The sequence below is a fragment of the Mugil cephalus genome, chromosome 6, assembly GCF_022458985.1.
Source record: "Mugil cephalus isolate CIBA_MC_2020 chromosome 6, CIBA_Mcephalus_1.1, whole genome shotgun sequence".
Taxonomy (NCBI): Eukaryota; Metazoa; Chordata; class Actinopteri; order Mugiliformes; family Mugilidae; genus Mugil; species Mugil cephalus.
In genome coordinates, this window is record NC_061775.1 from 4,260,575 (window position 1) to 4,285,230 (window position 24,656).

General features: G+C 41.7%; 1 protein-coding gene across 1 annotated transcript in view; it reads left to right on the forward strand.

Moving 5' to 3' along the window:
• The window catches only part of agbl4 (AGBL carboxypeptidase 4), a 253,123-nt gene that overhangs the window by 116,968 nt on the left and 111,499 nt on the right, over positions 1 to 24,656 (forward strand). Inside the window, exon 5 of the mRNA XM_047587733.1 lies at positions 18,067 to 18,283. Coding sequence (XP_047443689.1) covers positions 18,067 to 18,283 — 217 coding nt within the window. The remainder of the gene's footprint in view (positions 1 to 18,066; positions 18,284 to 24,656) is intronic.

Sequence of the window (24,656 nt, forward strand, 5' to 3'; positions counted from 1 at the left end):
GCTCTGATCCCGCCTGATAAGCTACGTATTCATTTGTTTAATTAAAACAGCTTGTCTCATCGTGGTGAGGGGTCATTTTGGAGAATGTTAGAATTAAAGCAGGTAATTAAGTAAAGCTCCAGATAAGAAACCCCACAGAGGTGGCGGCTTCTGCCAGTAGGGAAGGCAAACTTAATCTATCCCCTCTGCAATCCCACAAGGTCGTTCACTTTATTAAAGTCTGATGCTACTACCATTGCCCACCAGCCCAACATGATGAAATATTTTATATACTTATATGGAAGGAGGGAAAGTGGGAGGATATGGGGAGGGAAGCACACCTTAACCAAACAGCTCATTCTAAAGTCTATAATACCACAACTACACAAAATTAAGGCAATTAAAGGCTGCTTGTTATCTTGTCTATGAGAACACGAGAGGAACTTGTACAGCAACGAGCACCTTGACAAAGATATTTGTTTGGCCAATGGAGTGTGGCGTTAATTATCACAGGCTGATTAAAGGCACTGAGCGGGAATGGATGTCGTTTGTCTTGCCAGCCTTAGACACTACGGCAGTCAGCCAGGGTCATTATTTTAGGGGCCTTTCTGAGCTATTTTTAGCAGAGGTGGTTCTAGCCTCTTTAGCGCCCTGGGTAAAATTCAGTAATGCCTAATTTTATATAAAAAGGCAGTATAACTATACATATAATGTACAAGCCTCAAACCATATACATTACAGACACCTCTAAAATAGATTTAAAAATGAGTAAAATATGAGTATAATGTTTACATCTTCTGAGTTAGCTTAATGAAAACATTTTGGAGAACTAACCATAGATCTTCTGTGGATGTAGGCTTCCTCAAATCCTTCTGTCTCTTCATGTAATCCCAGACACACTTGATGATGTTGAGATTAGGGCCGTGTGGGGGCCATGCCATCACTTCCACGACCTTGCAGAATTTCAGCCCCAAACTTGCAAGGAACCTCCACCATGCTTCACTGTTGCCTGCAGATACATTATTGTACTGCTCTCCAGCTCTTCGATGAACAAACTGCCTCCTGCTACTTTGAAATATTTCATATTTTAACTCATCAGTCTAGATTACTTGCTGCCATTTTTCTGACCCCACTTCCTAAGTTTTGGTGCATAGTTGAGTCTCTTGGCCTTGTTTCCATGTCAGAGGGATGGATTTTTGGCTGCAACTCTTACATGAAGACCACCTCCGGCCAGACTTCTCCAGACAGTGGATTGATGTGTTTTTCATCTGCTGCACTAAGTTTACTTTGCCAACCACTGCGTCTGTGATCCTACAAAATCCCTGACTTTGTGCAAGTGTACCTGTAAGGATTGATGCTGGTTTGAAGGCAAAGGGAGGGTAGTAACACCAAATATTGCAGTGACTTAGATTTTTCTTTTGTTTGTTCACGTATTACATTTGTAAATTGATAAAAAATAAACCATTATTATGTATTTTTGAAAGCATTCTTAATTTACTCATGCACACGACCCTAGTGAGGAGAAGTGGTTGTAGAAGATGAGGTGGGGTGTAGGATTGCTAGTAAGAGTGTAACTCTCTGTGATCAGTTGCTAACAGGCTGTCTGTCTGCCTACTGATGCTGTTGTTTCACTGTTGGAATGAAAACAATGCAGATGAAGTGAAGAAGACATCTGTTATTTTTCTAGTGACTTAACCGCATAGTACTTGCTACAGGTGAAGACTTGCTGTCTTTTTGATATTCAAGGACTTTGATGGCAACAGTTCTGAAAATGCAGCTGTACCTGAGGCTACTGGTGATGAGAAATTACTTTTTGTGTCATTCAGAATTCAGATCATTGAAAAGCAGAACCTGAGCATGAAAGGCTATCACAGACGGTGTGCACTCTGAGTGGTCGAGATACGTCCAAGTAGCGGACTGAAGAAGAAGAGACCTCGTTTATAGTCCAGTACTTCCCATTTTCAAGTTTATATGTGTCAGTGTGCCAGTTCCATTAGCATTCATATGTCTGTAATTCTCAGTTGTAAACTGGTGTAATGACATGGTGATAAACTGATAAACATGTTTTAAAGTGAGTTTTAATCAGAAAAGTACAATGTATGTACAATAACTTATAAACTAAGTCCAGTGAAGTTAATGTTTTTAAATGGTTGGTATATATGTATGAATTAGGAATATGCTAAGTAGCTTTAGTCAATAAAAAATATTATTTTCCAAGCTGTTGTCTGTGTTGGGTTTTTAGAGTAAAATTGTTATTGAGGCCAGAAATGGAAAGTTGTTCTTTTACAGCTAGTATGTTCGCCATCTCTGCTCTGTATTTGTCAGGTCTATCAGCCCACTCTGTCTCTTGTTCTGTCCTTCTGTCAAGATTTCTGTCTTTCTGTCCCTCCCCTACTCACACAAAAATCCACACAACACACACACACCCAGACACAAAAATACAGCCCACTGCACAAGGCTTCTCAAGGCCAGGAAAACAAATATGCCCATTTTCCTATTTGATTGGGTGTCAGCGTAGGGAGGAAGGGGGACAGGTGTGATGCATAAAATGACCCTGCGACTCCATCACGCACACGACAGCTTTATGGTGAGGAGGTGTTTCAATCACGCTACTGCCCTGGAAGGCATCAATCAGTACACACATGCAGACACACACACACATGCACAGTACAGACACACCAGTACACTCCCTTTATGGAGACAGAGAAAGGGCAGCAGAGTAGCTGGAGAGCAGCACAAGCCATAAAACAACCAAACATTAACTCACACATAGGGTTTTACCTTCACTTTTTTATTTCTTAAGGTCCTGGTGCTTCAAATGTTCTTGAGACTACTTATAAATTAGTTTTACTGATAGAAATATACAAGTTAAAAATAAATTAGTGATTTTATAAATCACCTTTTTACCCTTCTCCTCCTTTGTAATTATTTCAGCGCAAAGGTTGAACAATGTGAAGTGTAACTTCATCAAGGTACAACATCAAGGTGCAAATTATTAAATAAATAGTCTATCATTAGTCTGTCTGTAACCCAGCAATTAGTAGTCTGATTTATTCCTTTGTCATTGAAAGGCTTTTCAGGGAAAATATTTCAGTAGTTTTTAGCATATCACTAAGTAAATCTAACAATGAACACGACTGTTCTTACTGGATAGGTTTTTGTCTGTGGTCTCCTACAGGAGGAATTACACCACATCCTTATATTGTATGTTTTATTTTTCCAATCTTGCTGTAAGTGATTCTTGCAAACAAAATAATTGTGACAATGCTTTTTATTAAAGGCACCACTCTCAAGAAGTAAGTGCTGTAAAAACAGACAACAATACCCTACATCACCCTACAATTAAAGGTTGTTTTTAGCAAAAACCAACAATTCTGGTTTGCTACTTTGCTGATATTTCCTACTCTAGCAAAGACAGCTTTAAAAATCTTACCACACTAGACTTTGTTGGTCCTCTCTGGACCAAAGTAAAACACCAGTGGAAAAACCTATATCTCCCATCATGCTAAAATGTTTAGATAGCACTCATTTGTTGTTGAGTATATTCTCAGTGGCCATAGAATTTTTCATTCTGGAGGAAAACCATGTTACTAGACTAATGTCTTGGACTTAGGTAGATGTATCAGGGGAAATGAGATGGAGTGTTTATTAGTTTATAATCAACTGTATCTGCTTTTGAGACGACCGTGTTTCCTGGATCTGCTGTACGTTGTGGTGCCAGTTTTTTCACAATAAAAGCAAAATGAATAAACCTAACATACCTAGACATGATAGAGTGGCAACTTTACTGTCACGGACTGTACATAGAGGTGGCAGAACCTTCCTTAGCATCAGAAAAAGCACCAAAAAGAATTCCGTAGAGCAGGAGCTTAGCTTGGCTACTATCTTGGCCGTGCTAGAGTCCACCTAGCTCCTGGCAAAAGTGTGTCACAGAGGTGGAGTTTACCTTTATGTCATTTGAAAGAGAGAGTTTGTAATGAGTCACAAATGAGGAAATCAAAGTTTTTACACCATGATGTAGGCGTATTTTTGTCTGCCATAAAGATGGACATTGTAAGTGGAAGCGTCGGGGTTGGAAGAGTTTAAAAGTAACCTCATGTCTCAATGCATGAGACATGCATGAGTGCAAAAAGAGTTATGCTGGAGTATTACATTAATGTTGGGTCTTTTGCAATGAAATGTTCCTCTTTGCAGTCTCAATACACACATATATGAACAGCACGTGCAGCATTTCAGACTGCAGTGTTGTCTGGAGGGTAAGGAGACCTTCAGATGCATGGCTTAGGTCTCCTTTCCACTGTCAATTGTTCACTTTTTATCCCTGTAGTGTCCTTGAGCCGAACACTGAATCCCTACCAGTTTAGTGGTGACTCGACTCCAGGTGACCGTGTACTTTCTCCTAACAAGGGAAATCTTTCCTTCACCTTGGAGCATTTTAAAAAATAAAAAAATAAAATAAAATAAATAACAGAAATAAAACAACAGAAATCTACTATTATGACTATTATATATGATATATTCATTCACTATTTGACCCCAACCCTGGATGTGATAATACCTTTGTTCTCCTGTAGCTCAGAGCCATGTCTGATGAGGGAAAGAGCAGTGGCTGTAAAAAGTCCTCTCACTGTGGCTGCAGGACAAGGCGGCCACGCCCATACTACAAGTCTATAAAATGCTGTGTCCTTTTAGCCATGACGATGAAAAGGAGGAGTGCAGGCGAGGCTGCTGCTGCTGCTGCTGCTGCTGCATGTGTGTGTTTAAGAAAAAAAGACACAGGCAGAAAAGAGGGGTCGGCATCAAGCATGCATGTGAGTGTGTGTTTGTGTGTGTGTGTGTGTGTGTGTGTGTGTTATGAGGGGTTAAATGAAAGTCAGTGTGCACACATGGGGCATCATAAGCAGACAATGAAAAATGAGAGTGGAGAAGCTGTACAGCGAGTTTCCCTGTGGGAACAGCTACAAGCAGGCATACGTACCTTTGGTGATAATCGCTTTGTGTGTGCGTGCGTGTGTGAGCGTGTTTCAGTTTCAGCGTGTAAGTCTGTGAGGGAAATGGAAAAAAAAGAAAGAAAACACGGAGAAAAAAACATAAGAAACTGTAGTTTTAAATCAGCGTGTGAGAGAGCGTGTGGACACATTAACCATGTCTCAGAGCTGGACGTTTGACTAAACCAGGAACTGATTTCTTGGGAATTCTTCATATGTTATCAATTAATCTTCTGGCCACTGAGTTGTTTTGTTTATTCTTGTAAATTAAATCACCCCCATGTGACACCTCACAGCACCTGGGTTTGAACCCTGTGGCCGACTGGAGCCATTCTGTGTGGAGTTTGCATGTTCTCCCTGTGCCTGTGTCAGTCCTCTCCAGGTGCTCTGGCTTCATAGGTGCACATGTGAGTAGCTCTCTGATAGACTGGCGACCTCTCCAGGCTGCCACCCAGTGACCCTCAATAGGGCCAAGCGGTAACAGGCGATGAATCCATTTATACCACTTTGTAAATTTCAGAACACTGTTTTGGTGAAATAGGTTGTGACGTGCCTTTTTTGTACTGCAGTACTTTAAATGAACCTTCAGACAGCAGCCGTTTAGTCGTAAACAAAACCAACTCAACTCCGCTCAAATGACATGAATGTCGCTGCATGGCTGTCACTCTTCTGTGCATCACTGCATTAAGCCGGCCTTGATTATGTCTTCGCTGGACATAATTCATTCCACATAGAGCAACTCTGGGCCAAAGTTCTGTAACTGAAATTTTGTGGGCAGGTAACTTAAAGGCTGGCTTTCAGGCTAACTCTACAGTGTATTATAATGAATCAGAATTATATCTGTTCTATAAAACCCTACCTAAATTTAAACATAACCTTTTCTTTTTTTTATCAGTTTGTTTAAACCTTAGTCGTATCGTAATTGGTTATGACCTTTGGGTCGTTTCAGTGGAAGGCACAATTGTGTTTTTGTGTTGTTGTTTTGAAAGACGTTTGCTCTTTTGCCCTTGAGAGAAAATGAATGGCTGGTGGTCAACAACAACTTTTGTTCCGTCCTCTCGTGTTGCTTACTTTGTTTCTTTACAGAGTCGTGCACAACTTTTTTTCAAGGCCGTCCAGGTAATGAAAGCAGCACATAAACAATGAAATGGCAGTTGTAGTCACATGTCAGTGTCTACACTGTGTCTGTCCTGCCACTGTACTTCTCTTTGCACAGATGCTTTTGTGATCATGCCTAGACCCCACAGCAGGAACAGATAGCTCTTCGATTAAAATTAAAGTGAATGTGTCGTACGAGTAGACACATTCACATCTGTTTTATAAAACGTTTTGGTTTCACATGCCTCTATCATCTTCCGTGTCCTTGGATGTTTTGAAAGGTGCCTATAAAAGAGTTTTGACCTCAGTGTAGACCAAAGTGGTGGACCAATGGACCACCCCATTTTACCATTTCTGGAGCGATTCTGTTTGCACGGCTAAAAATGTTCAGAAAAGACCAGCCCATTTTTTTTGGTGACAAGTTTTTACTGCAAATTGATCTCAACATACTCACTACCATGTAGTCTGGTTGTGAATCTATGTCTGTGCCTGCTACAGTAGAGACACATTGGTTTAACGGAACATAGACGTGTTTATTAATTGTCTTAATTATTTAAGCACTTTGCTGCTATTGCCCTCCTGTGGTTTCACTGTAGTTACACAGCTTCATTGTTTGTTGTAATTATCTATCACCTGACAGCTTCTTCCGATATGAAATTAACAAATTCGCATTTCAGTGTATTCGATGTGAGATCATTGAAGACCACTGTAACATATACATTTGCATCTTTAGGGTCACATAGTCTCTTTCTGTGATCTGCATTACCAGAGGCCTGCAATTACACAAGCATTTCCACAGATGACTTTAGACTCACCCAAAACGGTATTTGCAAGGTTGTTGTTGCTGTTAATAAGCTAAGACAGTCGTCTGTATCAAATGGTCAGTCTTTACACTGTAAAAAAACAGAAAACAAAACAAAACAAAACAACCACTAGAACCGTTCCAACATTATGTGAACACAAAAGGAGCTCATAAAACATTGTAATATAGCAGTGCACTGTAGTGCACTGTTGAATGTTGCACTAAATGACTGTAAACAAAACATGTAGCACAAGCCAGATTATTACCCGGGGAATAGTTACTCTTTATAGAGTTTTGCAAGAAAGTGGAAGAGGTTTGAGAAAAACAAAGCTATAATGGTCCTTTCTTTGAGATGTTGTGCAGAGCTACATACAGGTTATATTTGGAAAGTCATTTCTACCTGTCTGGTGTCTGTAGAAATTCTTTGCAAGCTGTAGTTCAGTCCTCAATATTATTATTACCATTGGTCCACGGAACGCGGTGCATCACAGTCCTATTCCCCAGCCCAGCAACAGGGAGGAGTAACATATAACTGTCTAGTTGGTCGGTTCTTATCTCATGTCACTCCAAACAGCACTCTCCTGACAAGTGGTGTTTGACTCAGTCAGAAACTGACACGCACAGAGAGAGAAAGAGACAGACAGACAGACGGGCAGACAGACACAGAGGGTGTAGAAACAGAGAGAAATAAGAGCACCTGAGAGACAGAAAGACAGACGCGTCATTCCAGAGCACTAGGATGTGAACCATTGCCAATCTTTTCATCGCACATGGACCTCTTTTTGTCTGATAGAATAATCAGCATGCACTCGACAGGAGAGTGAAAATTGCCATTCACGCACAAAAACATGGCAAGCATAGTCAATTATCTGCGGGGTTTGTTTTTTTCTCTGTGTGCCATCCATTTGCATACCGTTCCTATGAGAAGGTACTTTTGATGTAGTTAGACGATTCTGGCCAGTATGCTATTATGTGAATGTGTCTTATTAGTGCGCAGTGTGTGCAGACAGGGAAAAGGTCATAATGTTTCTTTGTTCCCATAGCTCTTTTTCCTCAATTAAAGCTAATCACCAGAGCCTGACATTGATCCAGCCTCTCAGCTTTTCTCATGCTTGGATTCTGATGATCAGTGCGTGCTTGTGTGTGTGTATGTGTGGAACACAGAGAGAGAGCAAGTGCAGCATCACAGACACAAAGAGGGTGAATTATGTTCATACATGTGCCCGTATGAACATGTGTGTGAATGTGATCTCCAGCACATCAAATGATTTACCTCTCTGGTGTAATGGAGCAATATCTTTCTCTTTTTTTCTTCTCTTGCCCATCTCTCCTTTCCTCCGTTTCTATCTCTTCTAAAATATCCTCCTGTTTAGCTCCGTGACAAGTCATCTGTCACTTAGAACAGTGAGAGAATTGGTTGGTGTGATGGACAGGGCCCTATATTTGTGTGTGTGTGTGTGTGTGGGTGGGTGGGTGTATTTGTGAGGCTCAGTATACAGTGATTAATGAGACTATTGGTGTTTTGTTGTTTTTGATTTCTAACTTACTGACCCGTGCTTGTCTCGATGAAGAACACAGTTTGCATGAGATCTTTCACAATCCTTTCACAAACAGAATATGTCCTCTTCCTCAGAGCAGGAGAACTCTTTCTTACCCAGATTTTCATTTGTTATCCATTCACATAGAGAATGTCATGGAAGTTATCTGTGACCTAAGAATACACCATTTTCTTATTCAACCGTGATTCCTACACACAATATAGAAGCTTACTTTGTGTGACCAGTAAGCCACAGGAAGTTACTAATTTCTTTGTCTTTTTATTTAATGAACATAAGATTGAACATCCGCATACAGCAACAGGCGTGAAATTGTACAGTGAAGAGGTACATATGTGATGTTGCCATTGCTACAATAATTTAGACAGTGGGAACGAACGGGATCGTCATTTATTTCCATTATGGAAAATTCAATTTGTCAAATTAGCTGTTGTACATTACATGTGCTGACAGTTGTCAATTAAGTATAAGACTTGGCATTAGAAATATTAAAAAGTGAGGAACCTTTCCCTTAAAGTAATGGTCAAACATGTCTCCTAGTACAATTCTGAAGCTTTGTTGTGTTTTTATTATGGTTTTGGGACTGTAATTAAGGTCTCTGCCACACAGCAATGAAAACTGTCAGATTCACTGATCATACAGAAAAACTTTTCATTTACATACTTTTGTGGAAGGAATTTGGTTTATCCTTTAAGGAGTCCATAGGATGGTAGAAAACGGTAATTTGTCCCATGTAAATTACAGTCTCCAACCCAGCAGGTGATTGCCAGCCCAGATTGTTTTGTTTTTTTCTGGCAAAGGGTAGTACTTTGTTTTCAAATGAAACTGTAAAATACGAGTACTATATCATAGAGTAGATTCATGCTTGTTTTATATATTTATATCTTTGACATTCGGCAGGCAGCTGTGTGCTGTGGCGGGAATAATAGGCTGGCTCTTTGAGAGCCATAAGCGTTTAAGGGCAGTGCAGCTCTGGCTGCTGCAGCCACAGGCTCTCTTCTGTAATAGCCTGTAATTCTTTCTGTCTATTATAATCACCAACACAGCCTGACAGCGTGCACACATGTGGACAAATGTGCGTATTTGTCAGCTTGGCTTACACAGTACAAAAGTTGTTGGTTGCTCAGATTCTTATCCATCACTCATGGCCCAATTCAACCAAATCAATCTGGTTGATTCCGCAGGAGGACAACAACCCAAACTCTCAGCCAGCCGTATAAAAAGTATGAGCAAGGTTTACAACAGAGCCCTGATCTTAGCATCATGTAGTCCATCTGGGATCACACAGGAGACAGGTGAGGCAGCTTGAATCCACAGAAGGACTGTGGAGAAGTTTTCCAAGATCTAAACAACCCACCTAACAAGTGGCTCCATATATGCGCACAGAGACTTGTGTGTCTACACAGTACGATGTTCTAATGACAACCTGTGGAGAATGGAGAAGAGAAGATTTAGGCAAAGGTCAGGAGAGTTCATCCTTCGCAGTAGAACAGATGAACCCTCATCTCATCTCCCATGCGAGCTGCCCACAGTGGGGCTACTAACATCAGCCACCGGGAAAATATTTAAGTTTGGGCGGGAGGGGTTGGATGGTACAGGTGCCAGACTCTCTCCCTACAGCCCCGTGGCGGCCGGAGAAGTTAATTGGCAGCATCTGGCTGTCTGAGAGCCCAGGCACCCATCCACGCACCCCCTCCCTCCACCCCACCCTGTTCCTTCTTCTCCTTCCTTCCTTCCCTCCAGCCCTTCCCTCCTGTGGGTGCTGCTACCCCTGGCACTCACATGGTGACACCAGTCTGGCTGCAAGCTGTGAATGTGAAGTGTGTGTCTATGTGTGTGCGTATGTGTGATATACCGCGTAGTATGGAGGCAGACAGGGCGGCCAGGCCCCCAGCTGCCACCGCCGTGCCAGGGGGAATGCGGGCAGACAGGCTGGCATCTTTGTGCCACGGCCAGCAGGGCCCTGAGGGAGGAAGGAGAGGGAGAGAGGGACGCACAGGGAGGCTGGGGGGGGGGAGCAAACACACAAATACGGATTTTAGTTTTGTACAGTTCTGCTGTTGTTGTGACAGACACAACATGCGTGGTGACTGGTTTGGCCTCGTGAGACATCTCCCCAAAAATGCACTAGTCATGCTGTCGTCTTGTACGACTGATTTTAAAAACTTATTTCATTTTTCCTCACAGCTTAACGCACAACAATGACATCTGACAGCCATTATTAGATTTCTCTCAATATCTTTCTTTTTTGTATTTTATTTCTGATCCTGCATTTTGCTAAGAGAGATATTTTAACACTTTCTAATTCCAAATCCTTCAGCATCCAAGTAGAACTGAAACAAAGTCAACTGGACTTGTGAAATCTTCAAGCCTGGCTTTGAATATACCTTCACAGATTTGATTTGATATCATGTAGCTCTCTTTTCTCCTGATCTCATTTTACAGCTTTGTAAAACCAGTAAAACGTTCTCTGTTGAGAATAAGTGTGGGAGTGACATCAACTGTCCATAATCATCAGGTTGTTGGCAATAGTGTGTCTTGTTTTCTTCTTATCTGTCTCAGGAGCATGTACAGTTAGATACTGTCTATATCTGTATCTGTGTTATATAAATATTATCAGTGCATGTTTATCATTCAGCAACATATATATTGACCTAATTTGAGGCACAAATTCACAGCATTGAGTTTACATGAGGAAATGACTTCATTTTAAACTTAATGGGCAAGTAAACTGTAAAACCAGCGGCATCAATCATTCATATCCTCTTTTTTTAATACGTTGCTCATCGCTGCATTATTCAAGCTACTGGTTAGTTTTCCACAACAGTGAGTCATTGTCGTCAGTGAGATGGACCGCGAGAGGTGAGCTCATCTCAACGCGGAATTCAATAAAAAGTGATTTCAGAATGTGTCACTTGCGTTACGTTGCCTTTGACTGAGTAAACTTCCAGAGAGAATGATCTCATCACTCTGTTTTAGTTCGACGCACACACAAACACAAACACAAACACAAACACATAGGAGAGGGGATGCTGATGCCCGTGTCCCACCGCTACCATCTTGACTCATTGTGAGATCACAGTATATTGTGTCATGTCTCATATAATGACATTATTTGTCCTTGTAGGACTAAACTGGCGTAACTAGAGCGCAATAGTTATATTCTGTGACATGTTCCAGATTGAGACAAAAACTGAAATTGAAGTACGCGCACTGAATTTGATCAGTGACTGTCTCTCGCAAACCAAGTTACGTTTACTTTATGATCACATGTTCACAAACCTGCTGTGTCTAACGTACACACATTCTGTACCTTAATAATGTTTCTGTGTGTGTGTCTCTTGTCTGGTCTTATTATTATTACTACTTAATGTGGCGCCAGTCTGTCTAATCCATTCCACACTCATACACGCACACACACGTACAGTAGATAATGTAATGGGAGTATAATGTTGCACTCTGGGATATGCTGCATCACACAATTATAGGTGGATAGTCTCTCTCCTCTTTCAAACGCACGCACACACACACACACACACAAGCCCACTGCCCACCCATCTCCTCCCACACCCACAAGCTTACACTCCACACCACCAGGGGCTTAACGCTGACATCATCACATTGTTAGATAGGTGTGTGTGTGAGAGAGAGATTTTTTTTTATTTTTTATTTGCCTCCGTGTTTTTTTTTTTCTGATCTCCCCATTATTCCAGACGAATGTGCACCTGCCCTGTTGCCCCATAGGGGACCAGTGGCGCCGTAGTGGCGAGGGCACAGTGATCATCTGCTTTCTGCTAATTGCCCTGCTGCCCCACAAGACGCAGGAGAGTTAGCTATCAGCAGATGCAGCATGCTCAATCTAGCCGGGACCCCAGTGGGATATATTCTGGACGTGCTTTACTTTTTTTCATCAGAACGACGTACTGCAAAGTACACTACTGTGGTTCCATATGTTCCTTCATTTACGTAACTGTTAAGTTTAAGTGTGTTCCCGCAAACTGTTTTCGAAATTCTCTCTTTGTTTTCCGTTTCAACAGGTCACCTCTCACTCAAAATTGTGGCCCTCTACTGGTCCATCCAGGCACTGTCCCACTGCTCAGTAGTAAAGTCAATACATATTTATGGTTGAAAAGAATTTTGAAAACAACAGAAGATTCTTAAGTTTATTGTGTTTTGGCTTCTTGAAACTTTTTTGACCATAAATAAAAACCGTGCTGGAGACTTAATGATAAAAATATTCAAATACAGGAAGGAAAAATGAAACGATCCCTATATATTTTTCTCATTCGCGCTATCACGGGCTACATCCGTTAGAGCAGCTACTGTAAATCCTGCGCCTCTTTCATCTCTGTGTGCCACCTCAGGGGTGATAAAAGTATTCTTTGTGAATGTATGAGTGCTGTACGTCGCTCGCATTTCTATCAGATATAGAATGGAACAGATTAGGAGTTTGAGTTAGAGGCGAGTACACGCATATTCATATTTGCACTGCACATATTTACGGGATCCTATGCGACGAGTGCTACGATACAATAGGTTTCTTCATCTTATAAAATGACAAGTTATATAAATATGAACCATAGGGATGAGGTGACACATTTGTGTTATTGTGTATGTATTTTTTGATCTGAGGGAGGGTGAGTGTGATGTGAAAAATAACTGAATTGTCACGCAAAATGATTTTTAGCTCACAAGGACTGATGTATGTATGGATCAAAACAAACCGACACACAACTACTGCCTCCGTATTAAAGGTATCAGCAGAGCAAACGGCATTACTCCCATAAATTTATTAAATGACGCTACAAGATTTATGACTACTTTCATTTTGATTTTTTCATGAAAATAACTTCACATCTTATGCGCGCCGCATAATCTGAGCTCGGATGAAGCGCTGCGGTTATGATCTGATATTGACTGAGCTGATTCGGCTAACTCACCTTGAAATTCATCGAGGCCTAAAAGCTGCCAGTCCTGTGACAGGTCGGCTAATTAAATACACCAGTAAAATCGGAGCTAACGCAGAAGGCTGCAGTTGTTTTTACAGCACCTTTATCAGGAAGTGGTGTGTGCAGAGCCACCTGATGGATGTACACCACCCGGGTGTTTTGATGCGGCCATCAGTTGAGAGTGTCTTATTCTGTCATGTTTCAGTCTCATCAGAGGGCCGTTTCTGACCCAAGAAAGCCGCTAACGGCCTGTTGTCTCTACAGGTGAGCGGCTCTCAGCTCTCTCGTTACAGGAGAGCCCATAATTCACAAGTGTTATTGCTCCCTGCAAAACCTGGCTGCTGCTATCCAAGACTCTACCAGTAGCATTAATCCTCCTGTTATTTCATATCATCAGCCCAGACCGTAACACGCATCTCCAATACTTTATGCACGCTCACATACTGTGGCAGAAAATTACAATTAAGCTCTAGAAACAGTGAAAATGAGTGTTGTGCTAAATTTCTCTTCAACAATCACAATCCATGACTTCGTGCCGCACACCTGATTCTCATTCTTCACTGGGTTAGTCCCAGTAGAAGGACTGATAAATATACTGTACCACCACATACAATATACAGCAGGCCGACCAAATCACAAAGCAAGTGCAGGTTGCCTAGTAACAGTGTCTCCAGAAAGCTTTGTTGCCACTTGATTTGCATCCAAAAAAGATAGAAGGATGCTCCAAGATTACATATGCCATCATGGTCTTTGTGAATTGTATAGTTTTTATGGGTTTTGCTATTTTGTGCAGCAGTTTGTTGAAGGGTCGTTGTTTTTAAATGGGCTTTACGGATAAATTTGGCTCGGCGCGTTTACGCGCACATGTACTCACTTCCTCGCACATGAATATACATACCAACATGGCTGACACGCCTGAGCTGATTCGGAGGCTGCTTTCTGCTTGACTTGGCATGCAAAACAAAAACATGTAGCTGTGCTTTAAAAACAATGAGCCTATCTAACATCTGGCATCATTTTGGTGTGCCAAGAAATACTGCCTCTTCGATTAGCGCACGCAGAAGGAGTTAAGAAATATGTCATTCAGTCTCCAATGTTTGCAAACGGACAAACTATTTGCTTAAAATGAGCTTGTGAGCTTGGGATCTGTGGAGCTTGACAGCTGCACGGGCATATTGGGAGACATTTAACCTTCCTAACAGTTGACAGCATAAACGTTTGACAAGCCGAATATGACAACACTGAGCTATAGAAAATAAAAGGGAGTGGATGAGTGTGTGCAGTCGTGTGTCCAGGCGCTGTGGGTTTCGTCCTGAACGGTTTTGCCTTTGTCTGGGAGAGTGCTCAGAGCAGCAGTGATTGGCGTGTCCTCTACGCTTGATTGATTTGAAAATATAGACAAGATGTCGCCCGTATGAAAGCTACCAATTTATAAGCCTTCATCTCCAAACTTCAGACAGAATCGGACGCCATCAAAATCAGAGCGGGAGTTTGTAGCTTCCATTGGTTCAGAAGTAGAAAAGCCCTGGCAAGCAAAGTGACACCTCGCTAAAGGCAGCCTACTAGCTCTATGAAATCCTTTCCCTTTGTATTCTCCCTTTGTCTCTTTTTGTCCCTTTCTCTCTGACTTTGTCTCTTTACTCGTCTCTTTCTCTGTCATCCACTTTCTGCCTTTGTCTAGCGATTCAGTCTCTCTATTTCTCTTTGCTGCATATCTCTCTTTATTCTGCGTGGCTGTGATGAGACGCTTTGGAAGTTAACTTGTCCCACAGCTCGCTGTGAAAGGAATGACCTTGATGTAGCGCACATACGGTTTGAGCTTGCTGTGTTGTTTCAGTGTGAGACTCTCTGCATATCCCTGTTTGTGTATGTGTTTCCATTTCTCCGCAGCCACTGAATTGTAAAACCATGTGCGGGTGTGTTATCATATGCAAGGAGCTCCTCCATTTTTCCCCCCTCATCCCACGCAGTGATAATTCTGTTTGGGAGCGACGGCACTGTACCACGTCAAGAGATGGGCAGGGGAGAGGCACAGGGAGGTACCATTTAGATAAAACAAATTGCCAGCTGCCGAGCAGGAGCAGTCACCGTTCAGATAAAACCAAATGGACGTGTGGGGAAGTGTGCATTAGTGTGCATACGCAGAAGATTTGGTGTATTCTTATATTTGTATGTGTGTCTGTGGTATCTAAAGGGGGCGCGGCTCCTTCATTACCCCAGGCTTTCCAAGCCGTCTTCTTCCACAACAAGGCGTAGAGCCATTTTCTCTGGCCTATAACTATAATGCTGTGATGGGTAAAGCAGCAGTAATTAAAATCAATAGTCAGGACTTTTCCAGTCTCCGGCAAGGTCACACACTGCCCAGTAGAGAGAAAGAAAAGGAGAAACTCAGAGAAGTGGGATTGCATGGATGGGCAGAGCCAGACAGGGAAATATGTAAAGAGGTGAAGTGTCATCTTATTTTAATTAACCTGCAACTTGCAGGGCTGGTACCACAGTAATACACCAGTGTGTAGGAGAGGGGGTTGTATGAGCGTTCACGTGTCTGCGAATGTGTGAAGTGGATGTCTTTTTTGTCCTTGTTGGCCAGTTTTATTCACAGAAACGCTCTGCTTCCATCCAGCGTGCCCATGCTGTCTCAGTCTTCAGGTTCTAATGGGGTAAACATAAAATAATTTGCTTGAATTGGTCAATCTTTTCCAAGATTGACCATTTCCTTGTGTTTTTGTTCCTCTGCTTCTTTGTCCTGCCTGGCCGGCTGTAAGATGACCCTGGTAATCTGTCTCCAGATGGCAGTCTGGGTGTGGTATATATGTAGCTAGCCACTAGCTGCATTAGTATTCTGCTGAGATAGCCACATGCAGAGACATTTTCCTTTCTCCTCTGACGGGATAATCAGCCTTGCCTTTCTCTCTGTTCTTTCCTTCTGCTTGAAAGAAGCTGAACGATTTTTTTGTTTCTCTAGGTAACTACAGAGACAACGTCAAGAGTTTGAAAATGCATGTGGATGCATTCACTATGCATTTATTTGCCAAACCTGATGTATTACGCGTCCGAGCAAACACATCCAACTCTCATGTGTCTCCTTCTTTTCCTCCCTCTTCAGGGGTGAATCAGACGGAGAAGTTCACTCTGTCAGAGTTAGCACAGAGCAGTCTGTCCTGTTTGTTGATTATCAGGTCCTGTTCCTATCACGGCCCTGATAGCATCTCCATCTGATCTGTTGCCAGAGTTGCTAGCTCACTAGCCAGCCCCGCCATCACACAGCCGCTCCTCTTCTAGCAGCCGCACCTTTCCATATATCTCCGTATCAGTTCCAGATCTGCCATCACCCTGCTCTCTCATCTTCTTCTTATCTCCTTATTCCACCTTTCTCGCAGCACCCAGCTCCCACTACCCTAAACCCACCAATCACTCATCACACTCATTTTTTTATTTTTTATTTTTTTTTGTGTTGCTTTCATCCTCGGCTCTCAGAGTGTCTGCCAGAGCTCCTATGGCAGCACCGTTGTTCCCACTGCTTGGTCTTCTTCACGTAAACTGTCAAGGCGGAGTCAGTGAGTGACAGGACAAGACGAAACACTTGGAGGTAGATGGAAAAACGGAAAAGTGGGAAGATGCTGACAGAAAGGAGGCAAATGCAGCCCCTTGTGTGCACACCACATTTTCATCAGGTCTTAATGGGGAAAGTTAAGTGAGGGGACAGAGGGAGACAGAGACAGACAGATGACAGATTCACCGAAGAGTGTGAAAATAAAACTCATTAGGTAAGCAGAGAAGTTCTGTGGATTGTGTCGATTGTTCACGAGCTGCAGGAATCAGTCAGCTTTATTTAGCTCTGGGTTCCACATGCTACATGCAGATCAGCAAAGCATGCAACCACAACACTCAAAAAAGACTGCACAATCCTAAACACTCAACATACGCTTTTCTTCACCCACCTCACATTACAAATTCAACCATAAAATAGAGATATGGGGTCAAAGATTCATTGCAAATAATGTTTTTAACTTTAACTGTAGATTACAAATCCAAATTAGACTTTATCCAAAAGATCCCTTACATTCAGTGTCATTGTTTCTTACAGTCATATATAAGGTTTCATTTAAAAAGCAAAACTGAAGGCGTCAGTTGAGTCACATTCAACATTCACAAAGTGTAATGCTACAAAGTCTGATTGCAAAGTGTATTAAAACAAATGGTAAAAAAAAGTTTCCAGTTCTTGTAAATGGAATTAATGACATATAAAACATTTACTGTTGTAATATTGCTGACATTCAAGTTGATCATCTTTTTTTGTTCTTTTCTTTTTTCTTTTAAATGATCTCAGCCGCTGTCATCTCTACAAACTATATTTGTTGCATGGTTAACAAACAAACAAAATCTTTTAGTTTTGATGAACAAAACAAAATGTTTTTTGGTTTGCTTGTTTTAACATTTACTTACTGACCAGCTGAACATAAAATCTGTGGAAAAAAGACAAACTGATAACTTGATGGATTTCTCTTAATAATTTGTGTGTCTCTATTGTCTTTTGTCTATTGTCTTTGCACTTTTTTCCGTATCTTGCAAAAGTGCTGTATTTTGATTGGTCCTCATATCTCTGCTCTTAAATCCACTAGAGCTAATGTTAACTAAGGCTTGTCCTGTAAATGACCCTTCTAATTCCTCTGCATTGTGTTTGTCTGTTTCAGGCAGAGGCTTCCAGCCAAAAACGTGTACTACTACCGTTGCCCCGACCACCGACGCAACTACGTCATGTCTTTTGCCTTCTGCTTTGACCGAGAGGACGACGTATACCAGTTTGCCTACTGCTACCCCTACACCTACTCCAGGCTGCAGCATTACTTGGCCAGCTTGGAGCGCAGGAACCTGCCCTATCTGCAGAGAGAACAACTGGGACTCAGTGTGGTGAGTTGGGAGTTGGAAAGTGTTGTGGGGAGGTGGAAAAGGAAGTGTGTGAGGGATGGTCATGACTGGAGTAGAGAAGTCGAACAGGGGTGAAGATTAGAGTCGGAAGGGCCTAGTGTGTGTGTTCAGATTAAGGAGTCCCAGATTGGTAAATTAGGTGTGCCTGCCGGTCATAACTTCAGCCTCTCATGTTATTATTAGGATTGTTGCACTCAGAGATGACGGACTGTAAGCCTCTGGGTGTTTGGGTGTGGATGTGTGTGTGCGTATGTGTGTGTGTAAATGGCTCTGTGTGTAATCAGCAGAGCTCTCACCTCAGCAGTTGGAGCTAGTGTATCATACACGCTGCCTCCAGTCTTGTCTGCTCTTATCAAATAATTGTAGGAGAAAAACTCATTAGAAATGCTTGAGAGATTACGACTTTTTCTTCTGTCCTCCAACATTTGTCAGGGGAAGCTTGCTGCAAGGGGGGTACCATGAAAGTACAGGTATTTGTAAGGAGCACCTGACCATAAAATTCAGAAAGGACATTTAGAAACCGTGGCATGAAACGGCTGATGGTATGGTTAAAAGAGTATAACATCAAGTATAATATCTCTACAAATTAAAGATCTGAAGACCTACAATAGTAATAATATAAGACTGATGGTTTCATATTCAAATGCTCAGATTCTATCTTCAAAACCTGGACATGTGGAACCCGAATTGTCTGATATCTTTGCTTTAAGTGTAACCACTTAAAGCAAAGAGTTAAGGGATTGTATGATTTATCCATAGGAGCAATATATATCCACTTACACTTCCTGGCCAAAAAAAAAAGTCACTACCTGGATTTAACTAAGCAAATAGGTACAAGCTGGCAACAAGTTATTTAACCCCGGCCGATCCAATGAGGAGCTTCTCTTTTCTTAAATAACGATGAGGGAAGACGCATCCCGTGGTCATGGAAAATAGCAGAAACTACTAAAACTGGGTTAATAACTGTCCAACTCATTGTTAAAAACTGGAAGGATAGTGAGGAACCAACCTGTCCCAGAGCAATGGAGCACCAGAGTAAGAAGAAAGGCAGATGAAATGATGCCACCCTCATGTCTGTGCCGCCATCAGGCCTGTGGGAGTAGTGCAGTGATCTGGGGTTGCTACAGTTGCTCAGGTCTAGGATCAGCAACATTATGTCCAAAGAATGAGTTCAGCCAAATACCCGAAAGATACCGAAGGACCGGGATGTTCCGTCAATGTCAGGATTCATTGGGCTCAAATAGTGAGAGAGTAGTTCAGGGAGCATGAGACATCATTTTCGCACATGTATTGCCCTCCACAGAGTCCAGACCTGAACCCCACTGAGAATCTGTGGGATGTGCTGGAGAAGACTTTGCACAGTGGTCAGACTCTCCCATCATCAATTCAAGATCTTGGTGAAAAGTTAATGCAACACTGGATGGAAATAAATCCTGTGACATTGTAGAAGCTTATTGAAACAGTGTGTAATTTTTTTTTTTTTGTTGGTGGCAACTTTTTTTTTGACCAGGCAGTGTATTTATCATTTGGTTCTACACTAAGGTGTTAACACAAACACACAAACAACTGTATCAACTAACAGAGCAAAGCAGAGGCAGGACACTATTTACTCTGTTAACTAGCACACATCTGCAGTTTGTAACTATAAACCGTATTTGATTGTTAAGAAATTCATCATGGGAAAACAGTGCAGTATAATATACTTTCATGTTAAAGGACCACTGTGTAGGACATAGAGGCATCTAGTGGTGAGGCTGAAGATTGCAACCAACTGAACAGTCCTTCCTTTATAATCGTGTAAATGGTAATTAGTCTTGTATTTATATAGTGCTTTTGTCCCTATTGATACTCAAAGTGGCCAGTGGCAAGCATGTGGAGTAAGTTGGGGTTCAGTCTATTTCTGCTAAAAGATTCCTCAAAAAAGGTCAGTGAATGCCACCGTTGGTGCTAACTATTCTTACTTTTCCATATGTACTAATACCTGGGTTGCGTGTTACATAGTGTCAATTCTAAGCTGTACAATTCGGGCTGTGCAGCAGACTATTTTTGCTTTATTTTAAAGAGGCACGTCATTTTTCTGAACAGGACAGAGGGGAAAAGAGAGAGGACAGCCTTGGTTGATTTGGCTCACAGAGTCAGTATTAGTATTCATAGTCATAGAGAGGTTTTATGACCGTATTTTTCTCTTTATGTTCTCTGGGCCTGGGTGGCAGACAGCTTAGCCCCACCCTCTCATATCTCTTTCTCTGTCTGCTTCCTCTGTCGCTGTTACCTTCTTGCCCCTCTCCATCACAGGCACACATGCGCCTACAACACACACACAGGTCAGAGGGAAAGGGATGAGAAGGGATGAGGAGAGATTTTTGGTTGCATCAAAGTTTAAAGACGGATTGCTGTAATTTTCAATGCGGAGTCTTTTGAAACGCCAGAAAACGGCAGGGACATCACAATAGCTTTAACCTTCTAATGGGTACAGTCATCGCATGAGGATGGAAATAAGAGCCAGAGCCATTTGCACTGGCATTCTTCTATCTTGCTGACTAATTTGTTTTCTGTAATGTATTCCTCTAAATACAATCTCTGCTGTCCAGCCTGCACTGGGAAACTCGGGACACTGTAATAGAGGTTGTTTCTTTTGGGTTTTTACCTCAATCTTTTGTCATCATTATGACTGTGGCAGTGTTTACTGAATCATGTTGCGGCCATTTTTTCATTTTTATTATTCACTTACTTGAACGAACACACACTAAAGCAGAGTGAATGTGTAAATTACTTTGAACCAGAGTGAATTCACTTCAGTTGAGATGTTCTTGAAGAAGTCAGCTTAATTGAAGGAGGAGGAAGAGGCAAATAGAGGGGTAGAGACAGGGAGAGAGATGTAACATGTATCTCTGGGATGAATGAAAAGGGCAAGCTGGGAAGATTTGAATAAAACTTTCTCATCAGCCTCTTGATTCTCTTCATTTTCACCTCATTTCCCCCTGCCAGTTCAGGCTTTATGGTGAGAATGGAATTCAACTGTTAACTTTCTTTTCTGCATACAACACACAGAGGTAAGTCCCCAAGTCTCCCAGAGTATTTCTGGTGATTTTTTATGTCACCACCTGGCAGAAAAAAATAAATAAATAAATAAAACACTGCCTTCTTTCTCTTTTTATGAAAAGAGAAAGAGAAACAAGAACACTGATTGATTCTGTAGCTGGAATTTTCAAATAAAACCCACCTGTATGTCAGAATAAAGCCTGGACAGCTATTAACATTTCTGAATAGACTTTAAACCTGGATATCTGCTAACAATTTTCAGTTAAATATGCATTACGGCCTTGGTTCTTTTTCCTTTCTTTGTTACCCTTTTCATCTTCATTGTGTTTGATTTCAGCATTAACATATTAACAAGGTTCCTCAATCTATGTGATTTGTGTTGTTGTTGTTTTTTTCAGTCATCTAAGAAATACTGGATAAATCTTCCTAAGCCTCACAGACTAAATCCATCATATATCCTTTCATTTCCTCAAATGTAAATTACAATTATGTATCGCGATTCAGATTTTAAACTGCTCTGTAATTGGAGCTAAACTACAAACTTACACTGCTTGATAGTTTCAACATCATTTAAGTTCAAATATCAGCATTATTTCATGCTTGTTAAACCACAGTGTAAAAGTAACAATTTTATGCTTCTGTGGAGGTTATGGGAGCAGTTGCTGGGCTCTGCCACTTCCCCATTTCCTGTTTTTGTGCTAAGATATTTCAGGCAGAGATGTCTCACTTCTTTTTATTTATTTATTTATTTATTTATTCAGCTTTTATTTCAGCATGCCTTTTAAGCATGATTTATTTGGGTTATTCCCTGCTGTGAGTATTTATTATGTTGGCATATTTATGTTTCTTTTAGTAATACATCAAACAGATATGTTTGTATAGATGAACTGCATATTGGCCTTTTAACTCAAAGTGGATTTCCCCATTCCTAAAACACACAGACACTGACACACACTTCTATATAGACACACACACACACACACACACACACACACACACACACACACACACACGACCCACACAGACACAAGACAAATACCAGAAGAATTGCTCATATTCCCTGAGGAGATGGTTTCGGATTCTTCCTGTTCCTGCTCTGCTGGGTTCATGGCCCTGCGTCTGCTCCTCTGGTCCTTGTCTGTCTGAACATTTCCTTTTGTAGACCATCCTGACAGTATCTGAGTAAACCTCTCTCTCTTGCTCCCCCTGAGGCATTCATGTCCACAGAGACGAGGGAAAAGAGACAACACAGTTTTGACCTGCTACAATACTAACAAGTGTCTTTGAAAAGAAGCCTACTGTTTCCTTCTTTCAAACTATTTCATCATTTCTTTATGGTCCTCATGTCTCCCCCCGGCCATCTGGAATTGAAAGCACCTTATTTGCCCACCTTGCCTGTTGACAAAGCGTTTTTCTTTCTTTTCACCACTAGGCAGTGTCTGCCTGGGAGTTGCGGAGGCAGCAGTTTGAGGTTTTTCTTCTGCAGGCCCCGGTGGGGAGGGCAGGGCTGTGACACTATTAGTCACCTCTGACACAGCGCAGCCTCTTCCTGTACACCAGATGGAGGGAAAGTGTAAATGAGAGACCGCAGGGTGAGAGAGAGAACAGGCCACTGACCGGCTTTAAGCCTGCATGCAACTTACCAGGCCTGTCCTTGCTCACTATTGCGCTGTGATTCAGTTCACATACCCACATCAGGCAAAACTATTGATCTCAGATCACAGTCCAGAGATGTCACATCCACTCAGTTCTATTTTTCTTTTGAAATCTCCCCAATCAAAGCCAGATTGTGATTGATCACTTGTACTGTGTTGAAGAAAAGCTGCGGTCACTGTCAGCTGCAGTGATTTAACATTACTTAGACTGTTGTGATTGAATTTTAGACCTAATCCTGTCCGCTATCAGTGTTCAGGTACCATGTCTGGGTGTCTGCTCAGTGGGAGCGGAGTCTCGGAGAGCTTTTTTTTTTTTTTTTTGTGCCCGATGTTTGGAGCAAGAAGAGGGGAGTGGAGTGGGCACTGCAGCTATATATGTCTAGCTGCCTCTCTCTCTCTCCCCTTATCTCTGTGTTTGTACACTCTGTGCCAAGATCCAATCAATAGCCACTCCAGCCGTGGAGAGAGGAGAAGGTCAGCAGCCACACCGGAGAAACTGGCGTAGGCAAAATGATGGAAACACAGGAAGCACTATAGGATGGGTGTCATGCACCGCTCTCGCCTCGTGAATATTTCACACGTTTCGTACATTTTGTGTTTTTGACCTCATGTTACACTCCGCTTTATTATTTAGAGATATATTCAAAGCTGTAATTGAGCTGTCTAACAGGTCAGGGATAGCTCTTCTGTCTTTGCTACAGATTGTTGGCATCCGTATCTTCCTAGCACGTCTTTTGCACAGATCATACATTGTCATCAACTAATAGGACAGAATCCATTGTGACGAAGTGCCAGTTTTAATTACAGTAACTAATTAATGGCAGTTTTCTCTGAAAGCGGGCTCTGATATCGGAGTTCTTGACACTGGAGCTATTCTGTGAATGGCTCTATGATTGGTTTGTAATGAAGAGAGCCCTCCAACCGCTGACTGTCTCCTTCAAAGGCCAGCACCTGAATAGCCAATCAGCACTTTACCATGTGGATGAGTTCACGCAGCAAAGTGAAACCACATGAAAACCACACTGACTTTGTATTACAATGGTCCAGACTGGTTTTCTGAGACACAAACATATTTAATCATGCATTAGCCTAGCAGCAAAAATGCCATATTTATTAGTGTTAAAATGGCTCACCACTAATGAGACAGAAGGGTCTTGAAAGGCTCCATATTCTCTGAAACATCCCTGTTTCGTACCTTTGTTAGCATACTGTATATTCAAGACAGACATGAGCACTTCACCGGTCAAGCAAGCGAGCACCACTCAAGTAAGTAAACTGCTTTTCTACAACCTGAGAGGTAAACAGCTCCAGATAACAGAGAATCTTTTTTTTAGCAGCAGCCTGTTCATGAATGCATTAGCTGTGGCCTAAGCGACAAAAGCAAAAGAAAAATGTATTATAAAAAGAGAAAATGCAGGAACAAAATCAGAACACAGTATATAGCTTTATACTGGTGGATATTAAATTTTCAATCCATGTTTATTTTTTTTACTTCCGAAAATACATTCAGCCTTTTTTTGTTTTGCGGTTGTTGCTGACTTTACAGGTCCCCTTAGCCATTTTGTTTCCTTTTATTTGCCTGTCATAACTTGTTCTGTGTTGGCCCCAGGAAGTTTTGCATGTCCCTTGGCAGCCGCAAACAGGTATCTGGATGAAAA